Raw genomic sequence first — 24,704 nt, 5'->3', positions numbered from 1 at the left:
AAGTTTTTGTCTAGTTGTTTAGATGCATAGGCGATTTTAAACTATAACCTATCTCAGTTCTGAGTAGTCTTGCTCTTAAAATAGTCTCCCTGGATCTGGCTGAGTGCTGTTGGCTTCATACCAAGTACCTTCTGCCTATCTGATAAGGACTTTGTGGCTGTGTACTTAACCTTCACAGCTCCTAGCCACAGAAAGAGATTCTGTTGCGTGTAGCCTCGTGTAACGGACATCCGCCTCCAGAATTACCTTTCCTCGACTGTAGTTGTGGATACCAGTATTATGTTTCGAATTTTGGACACATCAATATTATCTCAGTTGCTTTTCTGAAAACCTTCATATAATTTTATGCACAGTATGTTATATTTCAAGCTAAAATTTACGAAAAGAAATTATTTTATCAAATATTTTAGCTTCGACGCTATAATCAATAAGTACTATTCTGAATGTTCAGTTAACGTTAGCTTTTAGAATTACGAAATATTGGCAGACTCAAAATTTCTATTATTAATTATGCAAACTTGTACTGTTTACTATGTTTATTTCTGCATTCATTCATGAAATAATAATTGAAATTAAGGATAGTGGAAATTCATTTCTTGAGAAAAATCTTAAACCCTTTGGAATATTGTATTTTCCACTGATTTACCATAGTAAATCTAGGAATATGTTCACTGCTTCGTACATTCTATTCAGAATTTGCAGTAAAATACAAGGAAACTAGTTTAAGCAAGCATACTCAAATGCACAGATATGTTAACAGGCAGAACGCGGCGCTGCTGTCGGCAGCGCCTGTATAAGACAACAAGTGTATGGCGCAGTTGTTACGTCGGTTACTGCTGCTACAACGGCAGGTTATCAAGATTTAAGTGAGTGTGAACTGGTGTTACAGTTCGCGCACGAGCGATGGGACACAGCATCTCTGAGGTAGGGATGAGGTGGGGATTTTCCCGTACGACCATTTCACGAGTGACCGTGACGGTAAAACATCAAATCTCCGACATCTGTGTGACCAGAAAAAGATCCTTCAAGAACGGGGCCAACGACGGACGAAGAGAATCTTTCAACGTGACTTAAGTGCAACCCTTCCGTAAATTGCTGCAGATCTCAATGCTGGGCCATTAACAAGTGTCAGCGTGCGAACCATTCAACGAAACATCATCGATACGGGCTTCCAGAGCCGAAGGCCCACACGTATACCCCTGATGGCTGCACGACACTAAGTTTTACGCCTAGCCTGGGCCCTTCAACTCCGACATTGGACTGTTGATGATTGGAAACATGTTGCCTGGTCGGACCAGTTTCGTATCAAATTGTATGAAGCGGATGGACGTGTACGGGTATGGATACGACCTCAGCTGGGAACTGTTCAAGGTGGTGGAGGCTCTGTACGGGTGTGGGGCGTATGCACTTGGAGTGATATGGGACCCCTGTTACGTCTAGATACGACTCTGACAGATGACACATACGTAAGCATCCTGTATGATCACCTGCATCTGTTCATGTCCATTACGCATTCCGACGGAGTTGTATAATTTCTTCAGGAGAATGTGACACCCCACACTTCCGATGGCCACCAAACACCCCAGACATGATCATTATTGAGCATATCTGGGATGCCTCGCAACGTGCTGTTAACAAGAAATCTCGACCCCCACGTACTCTTACGGATATACGGACAGCCCTACAGGAGTCATGGCGTCGATTCCCTCCAGCACTACTTCAGACATTAGTTGAGTTGCGGCACTTCTGTGTGCTCGTGGGTGCCTTACGTGATATTAGGCAGGTGTACCAGTTTATTTGGCTCTCCGTGTAGTATAAAATAGAATACGTATATTAATCAACAAATTAAATAACCAATAAAGGTAGGACAGAAGTTATAAGTGACACATTCGTCTAAATAATGTAATCCACAAAAAATCTAACAAGTCTGGGCAGTATTCAAACTTTTTTGTAAGCCAGATAATCGTAATATATTTGTACCATATTTTGATTTCACATAAACTAGCAGTGTGTTTGTTTTCATTCGTATGGGTTTATACAAATTAAAGGACGTATAGTATCTGTAAGTAGGAAGAGAAAAAAATACTATTTTCTAACATAACAGTATAAAAATCTCAATATTTATTTTGTCCTGTTTTTCCGATTTCACCAAACAACAAAAAGACGACTGCAGTGCAAGAGAGGTAGAACAAAACACGAATGCAGATAAAAGTACCTACGTAAATATCTGCTCTTGATAAAGACAAGAAATTCTCGAATCGCATCGTGTTACTCGTGAGAAAATTATAACTGTTTCAGTGTTTTATTGTTTCTATCACGAACGACACAGCGGCAGACTATATATATATATATATATATATATATATATATATATATATATATATATATATATAGTCTGCCGCTGTGTCGTTCGTGATAGAAACAAAACAATTTTCTCACGAATATATATACTCCTAGAAATGGAAAAAAGAACACATTGACACCGGTGTGTCAGACCCACCATACTTGCTCCGGACACTGCGAGAGGGCTGTACAAGCAATGATCACACGCACGGCACAGCGGACACACCAGGAACCGCGGTGTTGGCCGTCGAATGGCGCTAGCTGCGCAGCATTTGTGCACCGCCGCCGTCAGTGTCAGCCAGTTTGCCGTGGCATACGGAGCTCCATCGCAGTCTTTAACACTGGTAGCATGCCGCGACAGCGTGGACGTGAACCGTATGTGCAGTTGACGGACTTGGAGCGAGGGCGTATAGTGGGCATGCGGGAGGCCGGGTGGACGTACCGCCGAATTGCTCAACACGTGGGGCGTGAGGTCTCCACAGTACATCGATGTTGTCGCCAGTGGTCGGCGGAAGGTGCACGTGCCCGTCGACCTGGGACCGGACCGAAGCGACGCACGGATGCACGCCAAGACCGTAGGATCCTACGCAGTGCCGTAGGGGACCGCACCGCCACTTCCCAGCAAATTAGGGACACTGTTGCTCCTGGGGTATCGGCGAGGACCATTCGCAACCGTCTCCATGAAGCTGGGCTACGGTCCCGCACACCGTTAGGCCGTCTTCCGCTCACGCCCCAACATCGTGCAGCCCGCCTCCAGTGGCGTCGCGACAGGCGTGAATGGAGGGACGAATGGAGACGTGTCGTCTTCAGCGATGAGAGTCGCTTCTGCCTTGGTGCCAATGATGGTCGTATGCGTGTTTGGCGCCGTGCAGGTGAGCGCCACAATCAGGACTGCATACGACCGAGGCACACAGGGCCAACACCCGGCATCATGGTGTGGGGAGCGATCTCCTACACTGGCCGTACACCACTGGTGATCGTCGAGGGGACACTGAATAGTGCACGGTACATCCAAACCGTCATCGAACCCATCGTTCTACCATTCCTAGACCGGCAAGGGACCCTGCTGTTCCAACAGGACAATGCACGTGCTCTAGAAGGTGTAAGTCAACTACCCTGGCCAGCAAGATCTCCGGATCTGTCCCCCATTGAGCATGTTTGGGACTGGATGAAGCGTCGTCTCACGCGGTCTGCACGTCCAGCACGAACGCTGGTCCAACTGAGGCGCCAGGTGGAAATGGCATGGCAAGCCGTTCCACAGGACTACATCCAGCATCTCTACGATCGTCTCCATGGGAGAATAGCAGCCTGCATTGCTGCGAAAGGTGGATATACACTGTACTAGTGCCGACATTGTGCATGCTCTGTTGCCTGTGTCTATGTGCCTGTGGTTCTGTCAGTGTGATCATGTGATGTATCTGACCCCACGAATGTGTCAATAAAGTTTCCCCTTCCTGGGACAATGAATTCACGGTGTTCTTATTTCAATTTCCAGGAGTGTATATTTGTACCATCTTTTGATTGCACATAAACGAGCAGTGTGTTTGATTGTTTTCATTCGTATGGATTTATGCACAATTAAACGACGCATATTATCTGTAAGTAGAAAGAGAGAAAAATACTATTTTTTTAAATAATCGTATAAAAATCTCAATATTGATTTTGTCCTGTTTTCCGATTTCACCAAACAACGGGAAGACTACTGCAGTGCAAGAGAGGTAGAACAAAACATACGGAAGCAGAGAAAAGTACGTACGTAAATGCCGGCCGGGATGGCCCAGTGGTTCTAGGCGCTACAGTCTGGAACTGCGCGACCGCTACGGTCGCAGGTTCGAATTCTGCCTCGGGTATGGAATTGTGTGATGCCTTATAGTTACTTAGGTTTAAGTAGTTCTAAGTTCTAGGGGACTGATGACGTCAGAAATTAAGTCCCATAGTGGTCAGAGCCATTTGAACCATTTTTTTTAATGGAAAAACTGGTAGAAGCCGACCTCGGGGACGATGTTTCAGTGTTTTATTGTTTACATGACGAACGACACCACAGCAGACATATATATAGCTTACGACGATTTTTTTTCACAGATTTCAGCTCCACGCCATGTCGCTCACCGGTTCTTACCTGGGCGACGCCGTAGCCGCAGTGACGTTCGTGGCAGCCATGCTGGTCCTCGTGTGCAGATGGATCTACGGATACTGGAAGCGCCGCGGCGTCCCGTTTCTAGAACCGGAATCTGTGTTCGGTAATTTTAAGGAGATCCTTCTGAGCCGGAAATACTTCGGTGAAGGCTTGCAAGAGCTTTACTGGCGCCTGCAACCTCACCCTTACGGCGGGATCTTCGTATCTCTGAGACCGGCACTTCTCATCAGAGATCCGGAACTCATCAAGAGCTGTCTCGTCAAAGACTTCAACCACTTCCAGCACAGGGGTTTCAAGGTAAGCAGCGAATAATGTATGCATACGGCAAATGATTTTCAAATTTCACTAGCTGACAATACCCCACATTGCGCTGTTATTCACTTTTTCCAATTTTGCATTAGAAATGAAAACAAAAAATTGCACGTTGTTTGTTTGTGAAGTATCGAATGTTTCATTTCCGTATATTCGTTAAAACACCTTCGAAATTATGAAACAGTTGCACAAAGAAATGTGCATATGCGCAGATGTATAAGTACCGTACCCGAATTATGCAACGTGACCCCGAACAGTTTCTGTACGCTTGGGGCAGCTGTTTAGCATGTCTAAAACGTAGTTTTATAAGCGTCTCTACGGCAATGTCTCTTCATGGTTCTATAGACGACTATCTTTGTCGCCTACAGCCGTTTCCCCTCCGCAAAAAATGGTTCAAAAGGCTCTGACCACTATGAGACTTAACATCTGTGGTCATCAGTCCCCTAGAACTTAAAACTACTTAACTAACCTAAGGACATCACACACATCCATGCCCGAGGCAGGATTCGCACCTGCGACCGTAGCAGTCGCGCGGTTCCGGACTGCGCGCCTAGAACCGCTAGACCACCGCAGTCGGCCTCCCCTCCGCAGTGTAAGGCTGTCAAAAGATCTACGAGGAGTCATGGATTTCGTTATATTGTCTAGACTACAGGAGTGTCTTAGTAGTACAGAGTAAATGTACTAAATTTCAATGCATGATGCGGCATGTGTCGTCCAACTATACACCCTATTTATGAAGGTACGTTCAGCGGCAGCGAAACATATTGCGAATAGAGTTAGCAGCAAAGAACTAATAAATTTAAACCTTATGCATGATGTGACAGCTTTTCACGCATCTCAGTGCATATGACGTCGTACCTACTAAACTATGTGTGGTAACATGATATACACTACTGGCCATTAAAATTGCTACACCACGAAGATGACGTGCTACAGACACGAAATCTAACCGACAGGAAGAAGATGCTGTGATATGCAAATGATTAGCTTTCCAGAGCATTCACACTGTTGTGTTGGCAGAAGAGCCAACACCGTGTTACTAGTTGAGGCCGAAATGCACGCGCTTTAGCTCACGCAGGCTCGCGTGACGAGGGAAGGACTATACTGACGTGAGGTCTGGAACATGACAAGGAATTAGAATTTAGAAAGCGGACATAATTAGTTTGATACTTAACTTCAATCCATTAATGATGAACGTCGCTCTTAACGGTACATGATTCACAATATTATCTGTTCAGAATACGTTCTTGAAGAATATGGCGCCTTGCTAGGTCGTAGCAAAAGACGTAGCTGAAGGCTATGGTAAACTGTCGTCTCTGCAAATGAGAGCGTATGTAGTCAGAGAACCATCGCTAGCAAAGTCGGGTGTACAACTGGGGCGAGTGCTAGGGAGTCTCTCTAGACTAGAGCTGCCGTGCGGCGGCGCTCGGTCTGCAATCACTGATAGTGGCGACAGGCAGGTCCGAAGTATACTAACGGACCGCGACCGATTCAAAGGCTACCACCTAGCAAGTGTGGTGTCTGGCGGTGACACCACACACACAAGGTTGGTCCCGGTGGCGACACCTACAATGTGTTGACATGAGGAACGTTTCCAACCGATTTCTCATACTCAAACAGCAGCTGACCGGCGTTGCCTGGTGAAACGTTGATGTGATTCCTCGTGTACGGAGGAGAAACGCGTACCATCACGTTTCCGACTTTGATAAAGGTCGGATTGTAGCGAATCGCGATTGCGGTTTATCGTATCGCGACACTGCTGTTCGCGTTGGTCGAGATCCAATGACTGTTAGCAGACTATGGAATCGGTGGGTTCAGGAGGGTAATACGGAACGCCGTGCTGGATCCCAACGGCCTCGTCTCACTAGCAGTCGAGATGACAGGCATCTTATCCGCATGGCTGTAACGGATCGTGCAGCCACGTCTCGATCCCTGAGTCAGCAGATGGGGACGTTTGCAAGACAACAACCATCTGCACGAACAGTTCGATGACGTTTGCAGCAGCATGGACTATCAGCTCGGAGACCCTGGCTGCGGTTACCCTTGACGCTGCATCACAGACATGAGCGCCTGCGATGGTGTACTCAACGACGAACCTGGGTGCACGAATGGCAAAACGTCATTTTTTCGGATAAATCCAGGTTCTGTTTACAGCATCGTGATGGTCGCATCAGTGTTTGGCGACATCGAGGTGAACGAGCATTGGAAGCGTGTATTCGTCATCGCCATACTGGCGTATCGCCCGGCCGCATGGTTGTTGTTGTTGTTGTTGTCGTCTTCAGTCCTGAGACTGGTTTGGTGCAGCTCTCCATGCTACTCTATCCTGTGCAAGCTTCTTCATCTCCCAGTACCTACTGCAACCTACATCCTTCTGAATCTGCTTAGTGTATTGATCTCTTGGTCTCCCTCTACGATTTTTACCCTCCACGCTGCCCTCCAATGCTAAATTTGTGATCCCTTGATGCTTCAAAACATGTCCTACCAACCGATCCCTTCTTCTAGTCAAGTTGTGCCACAAACTTCTCTTCTCCCCAATCCGATTCAATACCTCCTCATTAGTTACGTGATCTACCCACCTTATCTTCAGCGTTCTTCTGTAGCACCACATTTCGAAAGCTTCTATTCTCTTCTTGTCCAAACTGGTTATCGTCCATGTTTCACTTCCATACATGGCTACACTCCATACAAATATTTTCAGAAACGACTTCCTGACACTTAAATATACACTCGATGTTAACAAATTTCTCTTCTTCAGAAACGATTTCCTTGCCATTGCCAGTCTACATTTTATATCCTCTCTACTTCGACCATCATCAGTTACGGTATGGGGTGCGATTGGTTCCACGTCTCGGCCACCTTTTCTTCGCATTGACGGCACTTTGAACAGTGGACATTATATTTAAGATGGGTTACGACCCGTGGCTCTACCCTTCATTCTATCCCTGCGAAACCCTACATTTGAGGAGGATAATGCACGACCACATGTTTCAGGTCCTGTACGGGCCTTTCTGGATACAGAAAACGTTCAAGTGCTGCGCTGACTAGCACATTCTCCAGATCTCTCACCAATTGAAAACGTCTGGTCAATGGTGGTCGAACAACTGGCTCGTCACAGTTCACTACTCTTGATGAACTGTGATATCGTGTTGAAGCTGCATGGGCAGCTGTACTTGTACACGCCATCCAAGCTCTGTTTGCCTCAATGCCCATGCGTATCAAGGCCGTTATTACGGCCAGAGGTGGTTGTTCTCGGTACTGATTTCTCAGGATCTATGCACCCAAATTGTGTGAAAATGTAATCACATGTCAGTTCTAGTATAGTATATCTGTCCAATGAATACCCTTTTATCGTCTGCATTTATTCTTGATGTAACGATTTTAATGGCCAGTAGTGTACTTTTGTAGCTGCGTTTAACGAATATGTGGATACTGCTAGGCGCTTAGTCTGGAACCGTGCGACCACTTCTGTCGCAGATTCGAATCCGGCCTCGGGGATGGATGTGTGTGATGTCCTTAGGTTAGTTAGGTTTAAGTAGTTCTAAGTTCTAGGGAACTGATGAACTCAGATGTTAACTCCCATTGCGTTTAGAGCCATTTGAACCATTTATTGAGTGATTTAAGCTGCTTCACTACTCCGAGGATATTTACTTCTACGTTACTCATGTTGGTAGCTGGAATATTTACTTCTTCTTTTTCGGCGAAAGAATTTTGGGAGGGCTGTTTATAGCAACTCTTCTTTGGCAGCAAGGTCTTCGACAGTATCTCCATAGCTATCGTGCTGAGGAGGCATTGTGTCTTTCCGCTAGAATACTCCACGTACGACCAGAATCTGTTTGGATTTTCTGCCAGGTTTCGAGACAAAGTTTCGTTGTAGAAACTATTATAAGCATGTCGCGTTAAATTCCGCCCTAAATTTCGAGCTTCTGTGAAAGGTCGAAAATCTTGGAGATTGGGCGTCTGTTTCAGTTTGGCATGTTTGTTTCGTTGTTTCTGCAATTGTGTTATGACCCGTTTTGTGTACCAAGGAAGATCAGTGCCGTCGTTTGTCAATTTATTTCGTATAAATTTCTCAGTTGCTGCCGATACTACTTGGTTGAATTCAAGCCATATCATATATGATTCAAGTTTGCAAGTTCGTATATTGTATTTGACCATGAACGGTACCGTGCAGTGTCCTCAGTCCATAGAAAGTGTCAGTCGTGGCCAGAACGATGTTCTGTGTAGTTGTGACTACATTATGCCGCAGCTTTGTGCGTTAGGACTTGGGTAAACTGCTGGTGCCCGTATGATGGGTACCTGCGAAACCAAGGGAGCCGAAATGTTCGGTGTTTCGAGAGGCAACGTATCGAAGATTTGTGCCGCGTACAGGAAAATCGGAAAAATATCATCCGCTAAGTCACAACTGTGGAGCAGTGAAAGAATGTTATTTTATCCGATAAATCTTGTTTCACACTGTTTTCGACTTCCGCTAAGTTATCCCATTTCAATATTACCTACTGCATTTTTAACAGGTATAATAATTAACGGATTTTTGTCGTGAGCCTGAAGAACGATCTGATCTTGTGTTTCACAGCAGGCGGTTTGTCTTTCCCGACACAGAGTGAGAGAAAGGAAAGAAAGCTGAAAAGACACAAGATGAAATCAGTCTTCAGGCCTCTGACAAAAACCTATTTTTACTGACAAAGGGTTTCCTAAGCCGTATTATACACTGCTGGCCACCGTAAATGCAACACCAAGAAAGACAAGAGGTAGCACAACAAAATTTATTTTGTAGATAACATGTTGACCAAGTATCAAATGATTACGTTTACAGACGTCTGTGACATGTGGTTCCTGCCAGAATCAGTAGCCAGAGTAGCCGCCATTGTTGGAGATCACCGCTGCCACACGTCTCGGCATTGAGTCAAAGAGACGTTGGATGTGTTCCTGGGGTACAGCAGCCCAAGCAGCTGCCACACGTTGCCAAAGATCATCTGGTGTGGCAGCTGGGGATGTAATCTGGGTCACTCGTTGAGCAACCATGGACCACATGTTTTCTATCGGCGAAAGATCCGGAGAGCGAGCCGGCCAGAGAAGCAATTCAATCTGGTTATTGACGAAGAACCTTCGGACAATGCGTGCCACGTGTGGTCGCGCATTATCCTGTTGAAATATGGCTGTGGCCGAGCCCTGAAGGTAAGGAAGGACAACTGGCTCCAGCACCTCGGATATGTAGCGCCGGCTATTTAAAGTACCGGCAATGCGTACTAGAGGCGTGCGAGAGTAATATCCAATACCGCCCCATACCATAATTCCCGGTGAAAGACCAGTGTGGCGGTGCATAATGCAGCTGTCCAGCATCCTCTCTCCACGGTGTCTCCACACTCGAATCCGACCATCGTGGTGCTGCAGACAGAAGCGTGCCTCGTCAGTAAAGACAACGTCATTCCATTCTGCCGTCCACATCCGTCTGTCATCACACCATTGGCGACGGAGACGTCTGTGGTTCTGCGTCAATGGTAGACGAAGCAATGGACGTCTTGCGGACAGACCACTCTGCTGTAAACGGCGTCGAATGGTGCGCGCAGACACTGGATGACGCGTTACAGACGCAATGTGCTGTGCTACGGTTCGGGATGTCACTGAGCGATCCGTCACTGCCATGCGCACAATTTGCCTATCAGCACGTGCAGTGGTGCACCGAGGTGAATGCGATCGACCACGTCGGTCCGTCGTACCCTCCTGCATCCAACGGTCACATATCCGCATTACAATTGTTTGGTTTCGTCCAACACGACTAGCGATTTCTCTGTATGATAATCCACAATCTCGGTAAGCCACTATCCTTCCTCTTTCGAACTCGGATACTTGATCAAAAGATGTTCGCTGTTGTCTACGACGCATAACTGATCGTCTTGTGAAACAACCACAAGGTAAACACACGTGCCGAACGTACACTCGTCGAAATCGCCAAGCCTTAAATGGCGCTATGAGGTGGCGCCACAGGCGCGCGTGATGTGCGTCTGCGCTGAAATTGTAATCAGTTGCATATCTCATCGCTGCAAACTCATGGTGTAAATTTCACTTGATTCGGATGCTTCCTTCAGGGTGTTGCATTTACGGTGGCCAGCAGTGTATATCCCTATATGTTGTGTGTTTGTTGTTTCCATCCTTCAGTCCGCCCCTTGTATGTAGAAGTAGATACACAGACCGAATAGCTGGAGGACAGGGTACAGCTGTGTAAGTTTCTGCTTCCATTTGTAACGTTCCTTAAAAAACTTTGAAACAAGTAAATGAATGCCTGAACTGGGAATGCATACAAAACTGGAGTTAACGTGTAGCGTGTTGTAGCTGCAAGTGACGTCCTCACTCTGTGTTATTGTTAGCAAAGCTTTATACGAAGTGATTGCGCAACGAAACTCCCAATACCAATAGAGAAACACAGTCATTGCAAAATACATTCAGTCTCTTAGGTGCTGAATCCTCTGGCCATGTTCAAAACTAATAACTTTGGTCTCTGTGCACATAACAAATAAATAAAATTGTCTTTCCTCTAAAGCAGTAAAAGTAGATATCGTTATATTCTGCTCTCTCATGAAGAAGAATAAAATTACTAGCTACAGCCTCAGCAGTGTGCAATGCAGGCAGTAATATGAGACCTTAACTTTTCCCGGCGAATTGAATGTTCAAATAATTTACGGGTTTGCTGCCGGGTGACGTTGTCGACCACCGACGACATTTCGACAGGAGCACATCCTGCCATTCTCAATGCACAACTGCAAGGAGGAAACAATGTGCAAGGGAATTTAATACTTCGGTTCACAGACGAGAAACAAGGAAGATACCACACACAGAACAAGTAACCGCAAAGTCAACACACAACCACAGATAACCAACATCAGAAATATCGATAGTGACTATTAATCAACATCTGAGGTAGCCCTAATTCTGACTCTCTGTTTTTTGATGAGAGACAGAGCCGGATTCCAAGCAGCATTTTGAAAAAAATCCACCATCTCTGTTTATAAGGTTCAAAATGGTTCAAATGGCTCTGAGCACTATGGGAGTTAACTTCTGAGGTCATCAGTCCCCTAGAACTTAGAACGACTTTAACCTAAGGACATTACACACATCCATGCGCGAGGCAGGATTCGAACCTGCGACCGTGGCTGTTTATAAGGTTGCTTGATAGTTTGATTTCAAATGCTTCCTTAATGACACTATCCCAATAGCTGGACGTGCAAGCCAAAATCTCCGTGTTGTTGTATTCCATAGGATGACCGGTGTCAAGGCAATGTTCTGCAATAGCGGATTTGCTCGGCTGTTGTAAGCGTGTGTGACGCTTATGTTCAATACACCGGTCTTCCACAGTCCTGATTGTCTGACCATTATGTGACATGCCACAACTGCAAGGAATACAATAGACACCAGCCTTACGCAAACCAAGATCAGGCCCCACAGGGCCCACGTTATCTCAGACCCTGAAAGTTTAGCAGCTGAGCTATTACATCTCGAAGTCACCTTTAGTCAGAATGGTTATAGTGAGAGAACATTGCCTTGACACTCGTCATCCTATGGAATACAACAACACGGAGATTCTGGCTTGGACGTCCAACTATTGGGATAGTGTCATTAAGGAGGCTGTTGACATCAAACTATCGAGCAACCTTTTAAACAGAGGTGGTGCATTTTGTCAAAATGCTGTTTGGAATCCGGCTCTGTCTCTCAGCTAAAGCACAGGGACAGCATTAGGGCCACCTCACCTGTGGATTAATAGTCACTATCGATATTTCTGATATTGGTTATCTGTGGTTGTGTGTTGACTTTGCGGTTACTTGTTCTGTGTGTGGTATCTTCCTTGTTTCTCCTCTGTGAACCGAGGCATTAAATTCCCTTGCAAATTGCTTCCTCCTTGCAGTTGTGCCTTGAGAATGGCAGGATGTGCTCCTGCCGAAATATCGGCGGTGGTCGAAGACGCCAGCCGGCAGCAAACGCGTAAATTATTTGAACGCTAGCCGTAATACTTTGAAGTATACATGAAATTCTTTTGGCTGATAAATGGGAACATTGAAGAAAAATTGAATGTCTTTGAAAAACATATGACCTGGACAGGGAGGCGGTAGTGATTTGAGTGAATTACTAACACAGACGTTTTCAATAGTGAAGCTGTATTCGAAGTTAATTTTGGCTTTTCAAAACATCTGACAACTGAAATTACATTACTCAGAAGAAGAATATTCTTTCCACTAAATGAAACCCTTTCTTCCCTGACGTACTCACAAACAATGAGATTTGTGTAGCAAGTATTATCTAAAATCACTAAAAAGCATAAAGACAAATCATCAAATTACGTATATCTGTGTTAACAAATCTTTAGAAACATTACAAAAGGGAAATATCTTACTAGCCTATTCATCAAATCTGTTTACTTACATTCTGGTGTTACCAATTATCAGTCAACTCATTTAGACTAACGCTCTGGCAAAAGAAAAGTAATAAAACATTTACTTCCTTACCTTAACATCGAGAGGCCTTCTGTTTCCACTTTCGTTTCCCATAATACATGAACTAGTGAAGTTTCTCTGTAGTATCAATTCAGTATTCCTTTCTTATCACATTTAAATTTACATTTCTTCAATGTACTTTATATACCATTAAAAATCACTCATCGTTTTTAACTACCTGTTTTGAGTGCGGTGTAACACAAAATATTGGTATGAGGAAAATTCCTACGTTATAATCTAACACTTGGTGGCTTTCGAGCATACCACAAAACTGCCTACTGCATCCTCTTTCGCTCACAGACTGATACACACTCAATGCAGTGCGCCAAGCGCTCTCTTGCTCCTGCATTATAATCTCAGACCAGAAGCAGTATCTTTGGCTCTGCGCTCGTGCAAAGTCAGCGATCCGCTTTATAGTGCCCATCAGAGACATAAATCTTTTACAATATAATAGTTTCACTTTAGTTTACATTAGTATCGTTAGAATATTGGGGTGCCACATACAAGTGTACCCCAGTAGACTCCTTTCACATTTCACGTACTTTGATTCAATTGAAGCTAGCTGTTGCAAAGTGCAGTTAAAAAGCAGTATTTTACTATTCGAAACCTTTTGGAGGTTCGAGACACATCTTCGAGGAACAAGCTGGTGACCTGCACCGAGTATCACCTCTCGATATGCGGATAGCTCCACAAAGATTCAGATTTTTGGAAACGAGCTGTGGGCAAGGTGTAATGTAAAAATATAAAAACAGTGATATCTAAAAATCATACGGCAGTCTGACAATGTAATCGTATTCTTATCGACTCAATAGTAGCGGTTGAAAACACTTCTCTGAAAATGACTCACAAGAATGTTCTTAATAGTGCAATATCTTTTAAGTTAGCCCGACACAGATCAGTAATTAATAAACTAGGTTAGTTCTCAGGGTAGTTACGTAATCGTCGATGGTTAATTGTCCTTTCCTTCTTCACTCAACACCACAGATATTATTCCAGGCTCGTGAGAAGTCTGTTCGGTGTAAACTACTGCAATACGTAACTTAATATCGTGGTTTAGTCTCGATTCCCCAATATAAGATAACAAGAGTAGCATCTACAAATGAAATCCTATAATGGAACTGGAATCCTGTGACCAGACCTTTTATGCCTCGGATGTTATCTCGTTACATAAAGAAAATCCGTAAGTAAAAATAGTTAAATTATTATCAGCGGCCGCCGGGCTCGTAGGATCGGAAAGAAAGTTAATAGTCGTAACCGACGTAACGTCTCGTAGATGAACTAAAAGAAAAATGCTAAAGATTTTCTAAGATAGTGCCTAACAATGGAAATTCTTTGCTAAGGCCCATATCTACTTAGGACAATCCAGGTATCAGATTACAAATTGATTGACCGCATACACAAATTCTTTTGACAAAATAACCGTTATATTTTTCTGGTTTTAAGTACAACTTACATAATAGCTGGTACAGAAAGGTAAGCTTTACACAAGAACGTCCTCTTAGGTCCGAACACGAGTAGATAAGATAAGCGAATGACAAAGAAAAGATAGTTGATGCATATAAGCGCAAGAGTCCATGGAGTAACATGTCCATTGTAGTTCTGTCTCTTCTTCCTTGGTGTAACTTGTTGGTTCTTTATAAGATTTATCGTAATATTTAGTTTACATCTTTTTTATCCCAAGACCACCCAGGAGAAACAGTACAAAGGAAACGGAATGGACGGGTGACACTGACAAATGAAACTTACCAGCGGGTGTTGTACAAAATAAGTAATTATGAACGTAACAGGGTAAACCAGGTTTCATGTTTAAAGTAATAATTATTCAAAAAAGTTAATTTTGAATTCATAGTTCACGCTGCTACAGTTCTCATTGTACAGTTCGTAACCCGTCGGCTGTAGGTGTTTGATGTGGCACGCAGTAATGGCGACTACGCCACCCCTGGTACGGCGCACGAGTTTCTTGAAGTATCGACTAATTAATTCTTCTTGGCGTCGTTTTAACGTCCATAACTTACAGAGCCCAGCAGCTTCTACCAAAGCCGTAATAATTCAGCAGACGTCATTCGAGGCCATTGTGCAACAATTTCCAGGCGACGCATCCGCTGCTCCGTGCGAGGGCTGCCCCTCTCCTAGATGCCCGCAGAGTGTGTCTTCTCGTTACCGCCCTCTCTACAGGTAGCGCGTCAAAACGCCAAGCCATCCATTACGCCTCCCACAGTGACTTCCGTACAGTGCAAAAACACTCGATATCTTACATAACAGGTATCCCATACATTGTCCTAAAGCGTGTACCATTTTATACAAATGACGGCTTGCACAAATATACACTCCTGGAAATTGAAATAAGAACACCGTGAATTCATTGTCCCAGGAAGGGGAAACTTTATTGACACATTCCTGGGGTCAGATACATCACATGATCACACTGACAGAACCACAGGCACATAGACACAGGCAACAGAGCATGCACAATGTCGGCACTAGTACAGTGTATATCCACCTTTCGCAACAATGCAGGCTGCTATTCTCCCTTGGAGACGATCGTAGAGATGCTGGATGTAGTCCTGTGGAACGGCTTGCCATGCCATTTCCACCTGGCGCCTCAGTTGGACCAGCGTTCGTGCTGGACGTGCAGACCGCGTGAGACGACGTTTCATCCAGTCCCAAACATGCTCAATGGGGGACAGATCCGGAGATCTTGCTGGCCAGGGTAGTTGACTTACACCTTCTAGAGCACGTTGCGTGGCACGGGATACATGCGGACGTGCATTGTCCTGTTGGAACAGCAAGGTCCCTTGCCGGTCTAGGAATGGTAGAACGATGGGTTCGATGACGGTTTGGATGTACCGTGCACTATTCAGTGTCCCCTCGACGATCACCAGTGGTGTACGGCCAGTGTAGCAGATCGCTCCCCACACCATGATGCCGGGTGTTGGCCCTGTGTGCCTCGGTCGTATTCAGTCCTGATTGTGGCGCTCACCTGCACGGCGCCAAACACGCATACGACCATCATTGGCACCAAGGCAGAAGCGACTCTCATCGCTGAAGGCGGGCTGCACGATGTTGGGGCGTGAGCGGAAGACGGCCTAAAGGTGTGCGGGACCGTAGCCCAGCTTCATGGAGACGGTTGCGAATGGTCCTCGCCGATACCCCAGGAGCAACAGTGTCCCTAATTTGCTGGGAAGTGGCGGTGCGGTCCCCTATGGCACTGCTTAGGATCCAACGGTCTTGGCGTGCATCCGTGCGTCGCTGCGGTCCGGTCCCAGGTCGACGGGCACGTGCACCTTCCGCCGACCACTGGCGACAACATCGATGTACTGTGGAGACCTCACGCACCATGTGTCGAGCAATTCGGCGGTACGTCCACCCGGCCTCCCGCATGCCCGCTATACGCCCTCGCTCAAAGTCCGTCAACTGCACATACGGTTCACGTCCACGCTGTCGCGGCATGCTACCAGTGTTCAAGACTGCGATGGAGCTCCGTATGCCACGGCAAACTGGCTGACACTGACGGCGGCGGTGCACAAATGCTGCGCAGCTAGCGCCATTCGACGGCCAACACCGCGGTTCCTGGTGTGTCCGCTGTGCCGTGCGTGTGATCATTGCTTGTACAGCCCTCTCGCAGTGTCCGGAGCAAGTATGGTGGGTCTGACACACCGGTGTCAATGTGTTCTCTTTTCCATTTCCAGGAGTGTATATAAAATTACATACACGAATATTTTCATTTAATTAATCCACGGCAGAATATTATTTAGTAAATTATACATTTCACATTTTTCTTTACATAACTTACAAACATACATTAGAATAGTCCTCTAACATCACATATACAGGGTGGTCCATTGATCGTGATCAGGCCAAATATCTCACGAAATAAGCGTCAAACGAAAAAACTATTACAGGTGCATATTATTAATCGTTATTGGACCGTTTTAAAACCGAACTGCAAGAGAAACGCCGGCAATTCAACCGCAAAATGTCCTTTTCCCTCACGACAATGCACCAGCACACATCTCCGCAGTTGTGGCCGCAAAATTAATGGAAATAGGATTCCAACTCGTTTCACATCCTCCTTATTCTGTCTGTGTATAAGCCCAAAAAGAGACTATGTCGAAAAATAAAAAAGGTTTACCCCAAACACGTAAGTAGCTTTTATTTTTGCTTGGACTTTTCAAACGCCCCTCGTATGCACAACACCTCTGGTATGTTTATGATGTAAAGCTTGCCTAAATGAAGGTGAAATGCGACTTTGGAAAACAATAATAACAAAAAGTAACACCACAACCAAGGATGCCTGCTTCTTCGTTTCTCATTCATTTGAGGGGTATTTCCCGAAATTTGGAATTCCATGTGTCTTATATTATATTACTTGTCTCAGCGTCATCTACGTCGCTCCTGGTTTTTTTTTTTAACGTTAATAAGAATTATATTTATCGAGGGTGATATTTTTCCACCGTGTACGAACTCTAAGGTTTGATCGATGAGAGGATGCGGAACAAAGAACGTCTAATGAAGTTTTGTTCGGAAGTGCATGGTTTCCGTGTTATTCTGTGAGGAGTCTACTGTGGTGCACTTCTTTGTGGCACTCGAATACGATAGAAATATTAATGTAAACTAAAGTGCAACTAATAACTTTATCTTGGAAGTCTTCCATTTGGTCCGTGTTTGCATAGGAAAACAACAATATCAGAAACTGAGTCCGTCTTTATGCAAAACAACACATTCTTTACCGCTCTGAGAGAACTGACACACGACACAGAACAGAAAGCACACACACGTAAAGGAACCACTTCCCCATAACACCCAGAGACATAAATAAGGAACAGAAGTCGTCGTAATTCCCGCTGCAGTTTTCATAGCCTTCTCGGAACATGCGATACACCTCTCGCGACACACGCGAACAGCAAGATGCCGTAATGTTATTGATCATAAACAAAATGCGAAAGTTTTGTTTTTCTGTGTACAGAATCCGCTACATGCCGTCCAACGAACGTGAGTACACCAATAACTAATTAACAGCCCAGTACACACAAAAACTGGATTCCACAACACTACCGCAACCCCAGGTGTATATTGTTGGCACCTTTTAGTATTTGTTTACTAACAGCCACGCATACAGTTGCAGATGACATTTGTTCGCTGAGAAAAAAGGGCAAATGAAAAAAGCACAGAAAATGTGCAGCAGACAGCAAGAATAATTCTTAAAAACATGCCATAGCATACAATAAATAACGTAGTATTTGAGTATCCATAGAAAACTACACGTCAAAAAAGGAACACTAAAAATGTAATAATATGTTACTGCGTTTGCGTAACTATGCTATTTTCTGGATGTTTTAGATTTTAAAAAAATTAAATAAAAAATAAAACACTAATGATGATGATATTTGTCGCCGAAATTAATTTATATCCTCTCTACTTCAACCATCATCAGTTATTTTGCTCCCCAAATAGCAAAACTCCTTTACTACTTTATGTGTCTCATTTCCCAATCTAATTCCCTCCGCATCACCCTACTTAATTCGACTACAATTCATTATCCTCGTTTTGCTTTTGTTGATGTTCATCTTATATCCTTCTTTCAACACATTGTCCATTCCGAGCCCCATAATGTACGTAGGCTGATTTGAAAAAAAAGCTAGTTAGATATTTCACTTTTGTCATGTTTCTAATATTTGTTAACAGAGAGGTATGTGTAACTTCGTGATTTGCCTTGATGCTGGTTTAGTGAGGTTACACAAAATTTGCTGTGTAAATCTCATTGTTCGTGAATCAATTAGTAAATATGATGTATTTTTCTGCAATGTAACTTCAATTGTCAATTGTTTTTGAGAAGACAAACTTAAATTGCAATATAATTTTGCTAAAAAACTCAGTGATAATAATTCACCACAATGAGTACTGCCTTCCTGCCAGGGTCATACATTTTTCGAAGAAATTGTATTTTTCATAAATGTTTTCATTTATCAGCCAAAAGAATTTCATGTACCTTCCAAAGTATTACGGTCACACCGCTGTGCATGTAGCTAGCATATTTATATTTTTTTCATGAAAGACCGAAATATACCGCGTTCCACCGTTGCTGCTTTAGAGGTAAGACCATTCAATTTATTTATGTACACAGGGACCAAAGTTATCTTTTTTGAACAGGGCCAGAGGATTTAGTGCCTAAGTGGCAGAATGAACCAGGTGATCAAAAAGTCAGTATAAATTTGAAAACTTAATAAACCACGGAATAATGTAGATAGAGAGGTAAAAATTGACGCACATGCTTGGAATGACGCGGGGTTTTATTAGAACAAAAACAAGTATTGCTAGACGCGTGAAAGATCTCTTGCGCGCGTCGTTTGCTGATGATCGTATGCTCAGCCGCCACTTTCTTCATGCTTGGCCTCCCAGGGCCCCAGGCTTTGGGATTACCTGAAGGCGCAAGTATATCGTGATCGACCGACATCTCTAGGCATGCTGAAAGACAACATCCGACGCCAATGCCTCACCGTAACTCCGGACATGCTTTACAGTGCTGTTCACAACATTATTCCTCGACTACAGCTATTGTTGAGGAATGATGGTGGACGTATTGAGCATTTCCTGTAAAGAACATCATCTTTGCTTTGTCTTACTTTGTTATGCTAATTATTGCTATTCTGATCAGATGAAGTGCCATCTGTCGGACATTTTTTGAACGTCTGTATTTTTTTGGTTCTAATAAAACCCCATGATATTCCAAGCATGTGTGTCAATTTGTACCTCTCTATCTACATTATTACGTGATTTATTCAGTTTTCAAATTTATACTGACTTTTTGATCACCCGGTATTTTGCATTGACGGTTTTTCTTTATTGGTATTCGGAGTTACGTTGCCCAATCGATTCGTATTAAGTTTTTCTAACAGTAACACAGTGTGAGTACACTACTTGCAGTTATAACACGCTACACGATCATTCAAGCTTTGTATCCATTCCACAGTTCAGACATTCATTCAACGAAATCGTAAAATTTTATTTTTTAAGGAAAGTTACCATTTATTCAATCGTACATTGTTGCCGTACCACCCTCTCGGAGGAAACCATGCGTACTACCACCGTGGCTGCATGGTACAGCGGGTGTTAGACTGCAGTCTCTACAACACAGTTTGAGTGAATAAATGGTCTCTAGCATGGAAACCATACATTTCTGGACGTAAGTTCATTAGAAATTTTTTGTTCCGTATCCTCTCATCTAACAATTCCTAGAGTTTATACATAGTGGAAAAAATCACCCTATACATATGACACAAGCCGATCGGAGTGGCCATGCGGTTCTAGGGGCTACAGTCTGGAAGCGAGCGACCGCTACGGTCGCAGGTTCGAATCCTGCCTCGGGCATGAATGTGTGTGATGTCCTTAGGTTAGTTAGGTTTAATTAGTTCTAAGTTCTATGCGACTGATAACCTCAGAAGTTAAGTCGCATAGTGCTCAGAGCCATTTGAACCATATAATACAAACGCTGCAAGCAGTGCTTAATGGTCGGACGGAGTGGCCGAGCGGTTCCACGCGCTTCCGTCTGGAACCGCGCGACCGCTACGGTCACAGGTTCGAATCCTGCCTCGGGCATGGATGTATGTGATGTCCTTAGGTTAGTTAGGTTTAAGTAGATCTAAGTTCTAGGGGACTGATGACCTCAGATGTTGAGTCCCATAGTGCTCAGAGCCATTTGAAGCATTTGAAGCGTTTAATGAAAATGAGAGAATATTTTCTTGGCACCGACCTGCACGAACAACACGATAAAGTAAGGGAAATCAGAACTCTTACGGAAAGATATAGCAGTTCCTTCTTTCCGCGCGCTATAGAGAGTTGTGAAGGTGGTTCGATGAACCCTCTGCCACGCACTTAAATGTGATTTGCAGAGTATCCATGTAGATGTAGATGTGTGAGGAGTGTGGCTGTAGTTTACCACCGTTGCCGAGTCCAGCAAGTTGTGGGACTCGGCGCGTAGTGAGGTAGGAACTCGGGCGCTGATTGGTGGGCCGGCTTGCTCGTTGTGAACAGGTGGACGAGAAGCACGACCCGTTGAGCGCCCACCTGTTCAACCTGGGCGGGCCGCGGTGGCGAGCGTTGCGCACCAAACTGACGCCGACGTTCACCTCGGGCAAGATGAGGCTCATGTTCCCGCTGATGGAGGCGTGCGCGCGCGAGATGGTCGCCGTGCTGCAGCCGCTCGCCGAGCGCCGCCAGGAGGTCGAGATCAAGGAGTGGAACGCCAGGTTCACCACCGACGTCATCGGCACCTGCGCCTTCGGCATCCAGTGCAACTCGCTGCGCGACCCCGAGTCCGAGTTCCGAAAGATGGGGCGCAGCATCTTCAACTCGCCCATACGAACACTCTTCAACTTCGTACTGGTGACGTACAGAAGTCCATTATTTCAGAACAACATATTTTTTATGTTCTAAAGTATAAGCGGGCATTCAAAAAGAAACGAGCTGGAGTCATGATTACAGAAACTAGTACTGGCAATGAGACACTTGTCCCACTGTGACACAAGGCGGTGAATGGCTGTCTCATAAAATTCCCGAGTCTGCGATGTTAACCAGTTGCGCACGTACAGGTGGACGTCGTTGTCCGAGGTGAATAGTGTGCCCCTCAGAGGCTTTTTAAGGGGACCAAAAATGGCGTAATTACAGGGAGAGAGGTCTGGACTGTATGGAGGTTGGACGAGAACCTCCCATTTCTGCAGGAGTGTCGCGACTGTGTTGGCCGTTTGGGGCTTTGTATTGTCGTGGAGCTGAATGACCCCACAGGTGAGATTGCCTGGTCGTTTTTATTTGATCGCTTGGCGAAGGGTGGTCAAGTTATGTCAGTAGCGCTGGGCATTTACTGTTGTCCAGTACTGCAGGATTGAATCAGAAGGCTGCCATCTTTGGTTCCCTTGGAATGGCTCTGAGAGGCAAACGATTCACCTCGGGCTACGACGTCCAGCTGTACGTGCGGAACTGGTTAACGTCGCAGCCATTCACCGCCTTGTGTCGGAGTGGGACCCAGGGTCAGTACTTCTAACATAAAGGTACTGGTTTCTGTAATTACGCCTCTGGCTCGTTTCCTTTTGAACGCCCCTTACTCTTTCTAAGCATTAAAATTGCTTTCACTAGCTCATTTGCCCATCGGGCGTTTATAAAAGACAACACTCTTTCGACGCTGGCGTATGGCCTGGATTGCAAATTCTTCATTGTGGACTAGACCCCTACATTACCGATTAGAAGCAGAAGGGGGGCCTGCGAATACCCAAACGAATGGCCTGGACACTTTCACTGAGAGAAGCAACGAAGCATACTACTGTACCATTTCACTGAGAGACGCAACGAAATTTTTGTCCGTACTTCAGATAACGCCTTGTAAGGTGTCAGGCAAATCCAACACCTTCCATGAAAACCCTGAGGTGATAAGCAAATCCAGTAGTATGTCACATAGCTCCGAATAAATCGTGACATTAAATTGACCAAAGTAATACGAGTAACGAGTGAGCAAATGGAATACCACAGACTAACACAAAAATGCCTAAATGCATGTCATACCTTCCTACCGTGAGACAGACGCAGTTCCGAGGGGAGAAACGAGAACAGAAGCCGAGAGCAGAACCGTGTTAAGCGAGAAGGCCCTACGATAAGGGACGGACACCCGCGTCGCCAGCTAACCGCTACGACCACAGCACCAGCAAGTTTTTAGCGTGAGACTTTTGCGCGCTTCTGTTACCTTAGGACCACCCCCCAACCCATGTTAAAAGCTAGAGCCCTCCAGAAGAACAGTATAGATCTTACGATAACACAAAAAGGACTACACCACCCGCAAGTTTTAGCGTGAGACTTTTTCGCGTCTCTGTTACGTTAGGACCACCCCCCAGCCCATGTTAAAAGCTAGAGCCCTCCAGAAGAACAGTATGGATCTTACGATAACACAAAAAGGGCTACACCACCCGCAAGTTTTAGCGTGAGACTTTTTCGCGTCTCTGTTGCGTTGCAAACTTTAAAAACATTGCCACACCACGAAAAGTATAACGTTTCTCATTGGATAGACAGAATTTTTGTAGGCGGGGCTTAAGGTTAACATTGAGACCCTGATTGGTCAGATGAAAACACAGCCAGATAGTTTTTTTTAAACCAACTTCGGTAAATTGTAGTAAGGAGAAGTTAGGAGATAGTTGGTTCGGAGACGGCGAGGTGAGCGGTGCTGCGCCGGCCGCCGCCCCCTGACGAACACCGACAAGGTAATGAACGCACGCGATGCCGCACTTTTGAGCGCATAGGGCTTCACTCAGAACTGCAGAAGTCTCATCTGTTACATCCCCTTTACGTAATACTAGTGTCGATCGTCAATTAAAGCTCATGGTGTTCACATTTGCCACTTGAAGTAAAAATCTGAAACGCGATGATTTTTCTGTTATATAGTTATTGAGAAGCCACATCAGCCACTGTAATTTACGAGAAGTCAGATAAGTAATTAAAGATAATTGAGGGTCACTGTAGACCATTTTGATAGTTTTCTCTTTTGTGAAACTTAATTTAAACCTAGATTATAGATGTGATATGGCATAGGTCATCCTTCAATCCATTGTAGAACTTGGAAACCCATTCAGGGAATATTCGTTCACATTTGTGTTGAACGCAGTTGGTTTTTACCATCCTGTATTAAAACATTTCCTTTTATCAATAGTGCAATTTATAGACGATGGTTTGTGAGTAGAATAACATTTCCAATGGTAAACTTAACTGCTTTTTCGACGTTATTTTACCAGCTAACTAATGATAGGAAAGCCTTGAACCCCTTCCACTAAATTTAGTTAGTATTAAGATTCCTTTACAGGGAGTGCAGTGCAGCTGACGCTGAAATCATTAAGTATTTGGTTATATCATCGCTAGTCTCACTGAACTCTTCTGAACTCTACATGTCATGTGTCTGGCGTCTCCTTACCAGCAACAGGTCCCAGGTTCAAACTAGTCAATTCGCTAAAAAAACTCGCTCAGAGCGTCGTTGCGCGAAAGTGGTAGGGAGACACGACTTAGAACAAACAGACACCAAGCAGAGTGTTCAGAGCCTTGATCAAAATTTTAGATATTCTTGTAAGTGCACCTAGTTGCACTTCTTGTGATGATGCGATGTTGCAGCAGCTCTTCGTTAGATGCTGAATGATATAAGTACACCTTGGGAAATCGCTGCATATCACCTTTACCTATCAGACAGATAGTATCAGTCAACCTGCTATTATGCTATCCCTCGACAGGCGTGACTTCTTGACTTGACTCGTGTTTCATCACCTAACTGAATAATTTAAAGATAAATGTGCGTAAGGAATGCTACAGAACAATGAAAGCCAGTAAAAGCGATTACATTTGTGTCTGGCATTGCGCGAGAACCAGTACCGAGCAGGTGTGCCCCGATCGCCGGTAACGCTTTG

General features: G+C 44.7%; 1 protein-coding gene across 1 annotated transcript in view; it reads left to right on the top strand.

Moving 5' to 3' along the window:
- Nucleotides 1-4,453: 4,453 nt before the first annotated feature.
- Nucleotides 4,454-24,704, top strand: part of LOC126199698 (probable cytochrome P450 6a14) — an 83,108-nt gene continuing 62,857 nt past the window's right edge. The window contains exons 1-2 of the mRNA XM_049936624.1: nt 4,454-4,777; nt 21,307-21,657. Coding sequence (XP_049792581.1) covers nt 4,502-4,777; nt 21,307-21,657 — 627 coding nt within the window. The 5' untranslated portion in view covers nt 4,454-4,501. The remainder of the gene's footprint in view (nt 4,778-21,306; nt 21,658-24,704) is intronic.

Source organism: Schistocerca nitens, chromosome 8 (assembly GCF_023898315.1).
Source record: "Schistocerca nitens isolate TAMUIC-IGC-003100 chromosome 8, iqSchNite1.1, whole genome shotgun sequence".
In the NCBI taxonomy this organism is placed as follows: Eukaryota; Metazoa; Arthropoda; class Insecta; order Orthoptera; family Acrididae; genus Schistocerca; species Schistocerca nitens.
Note: the sequence above shows the minus strand (reverse complement) of the source record. Positions and strands in the feature narration are given on the sequence as shown.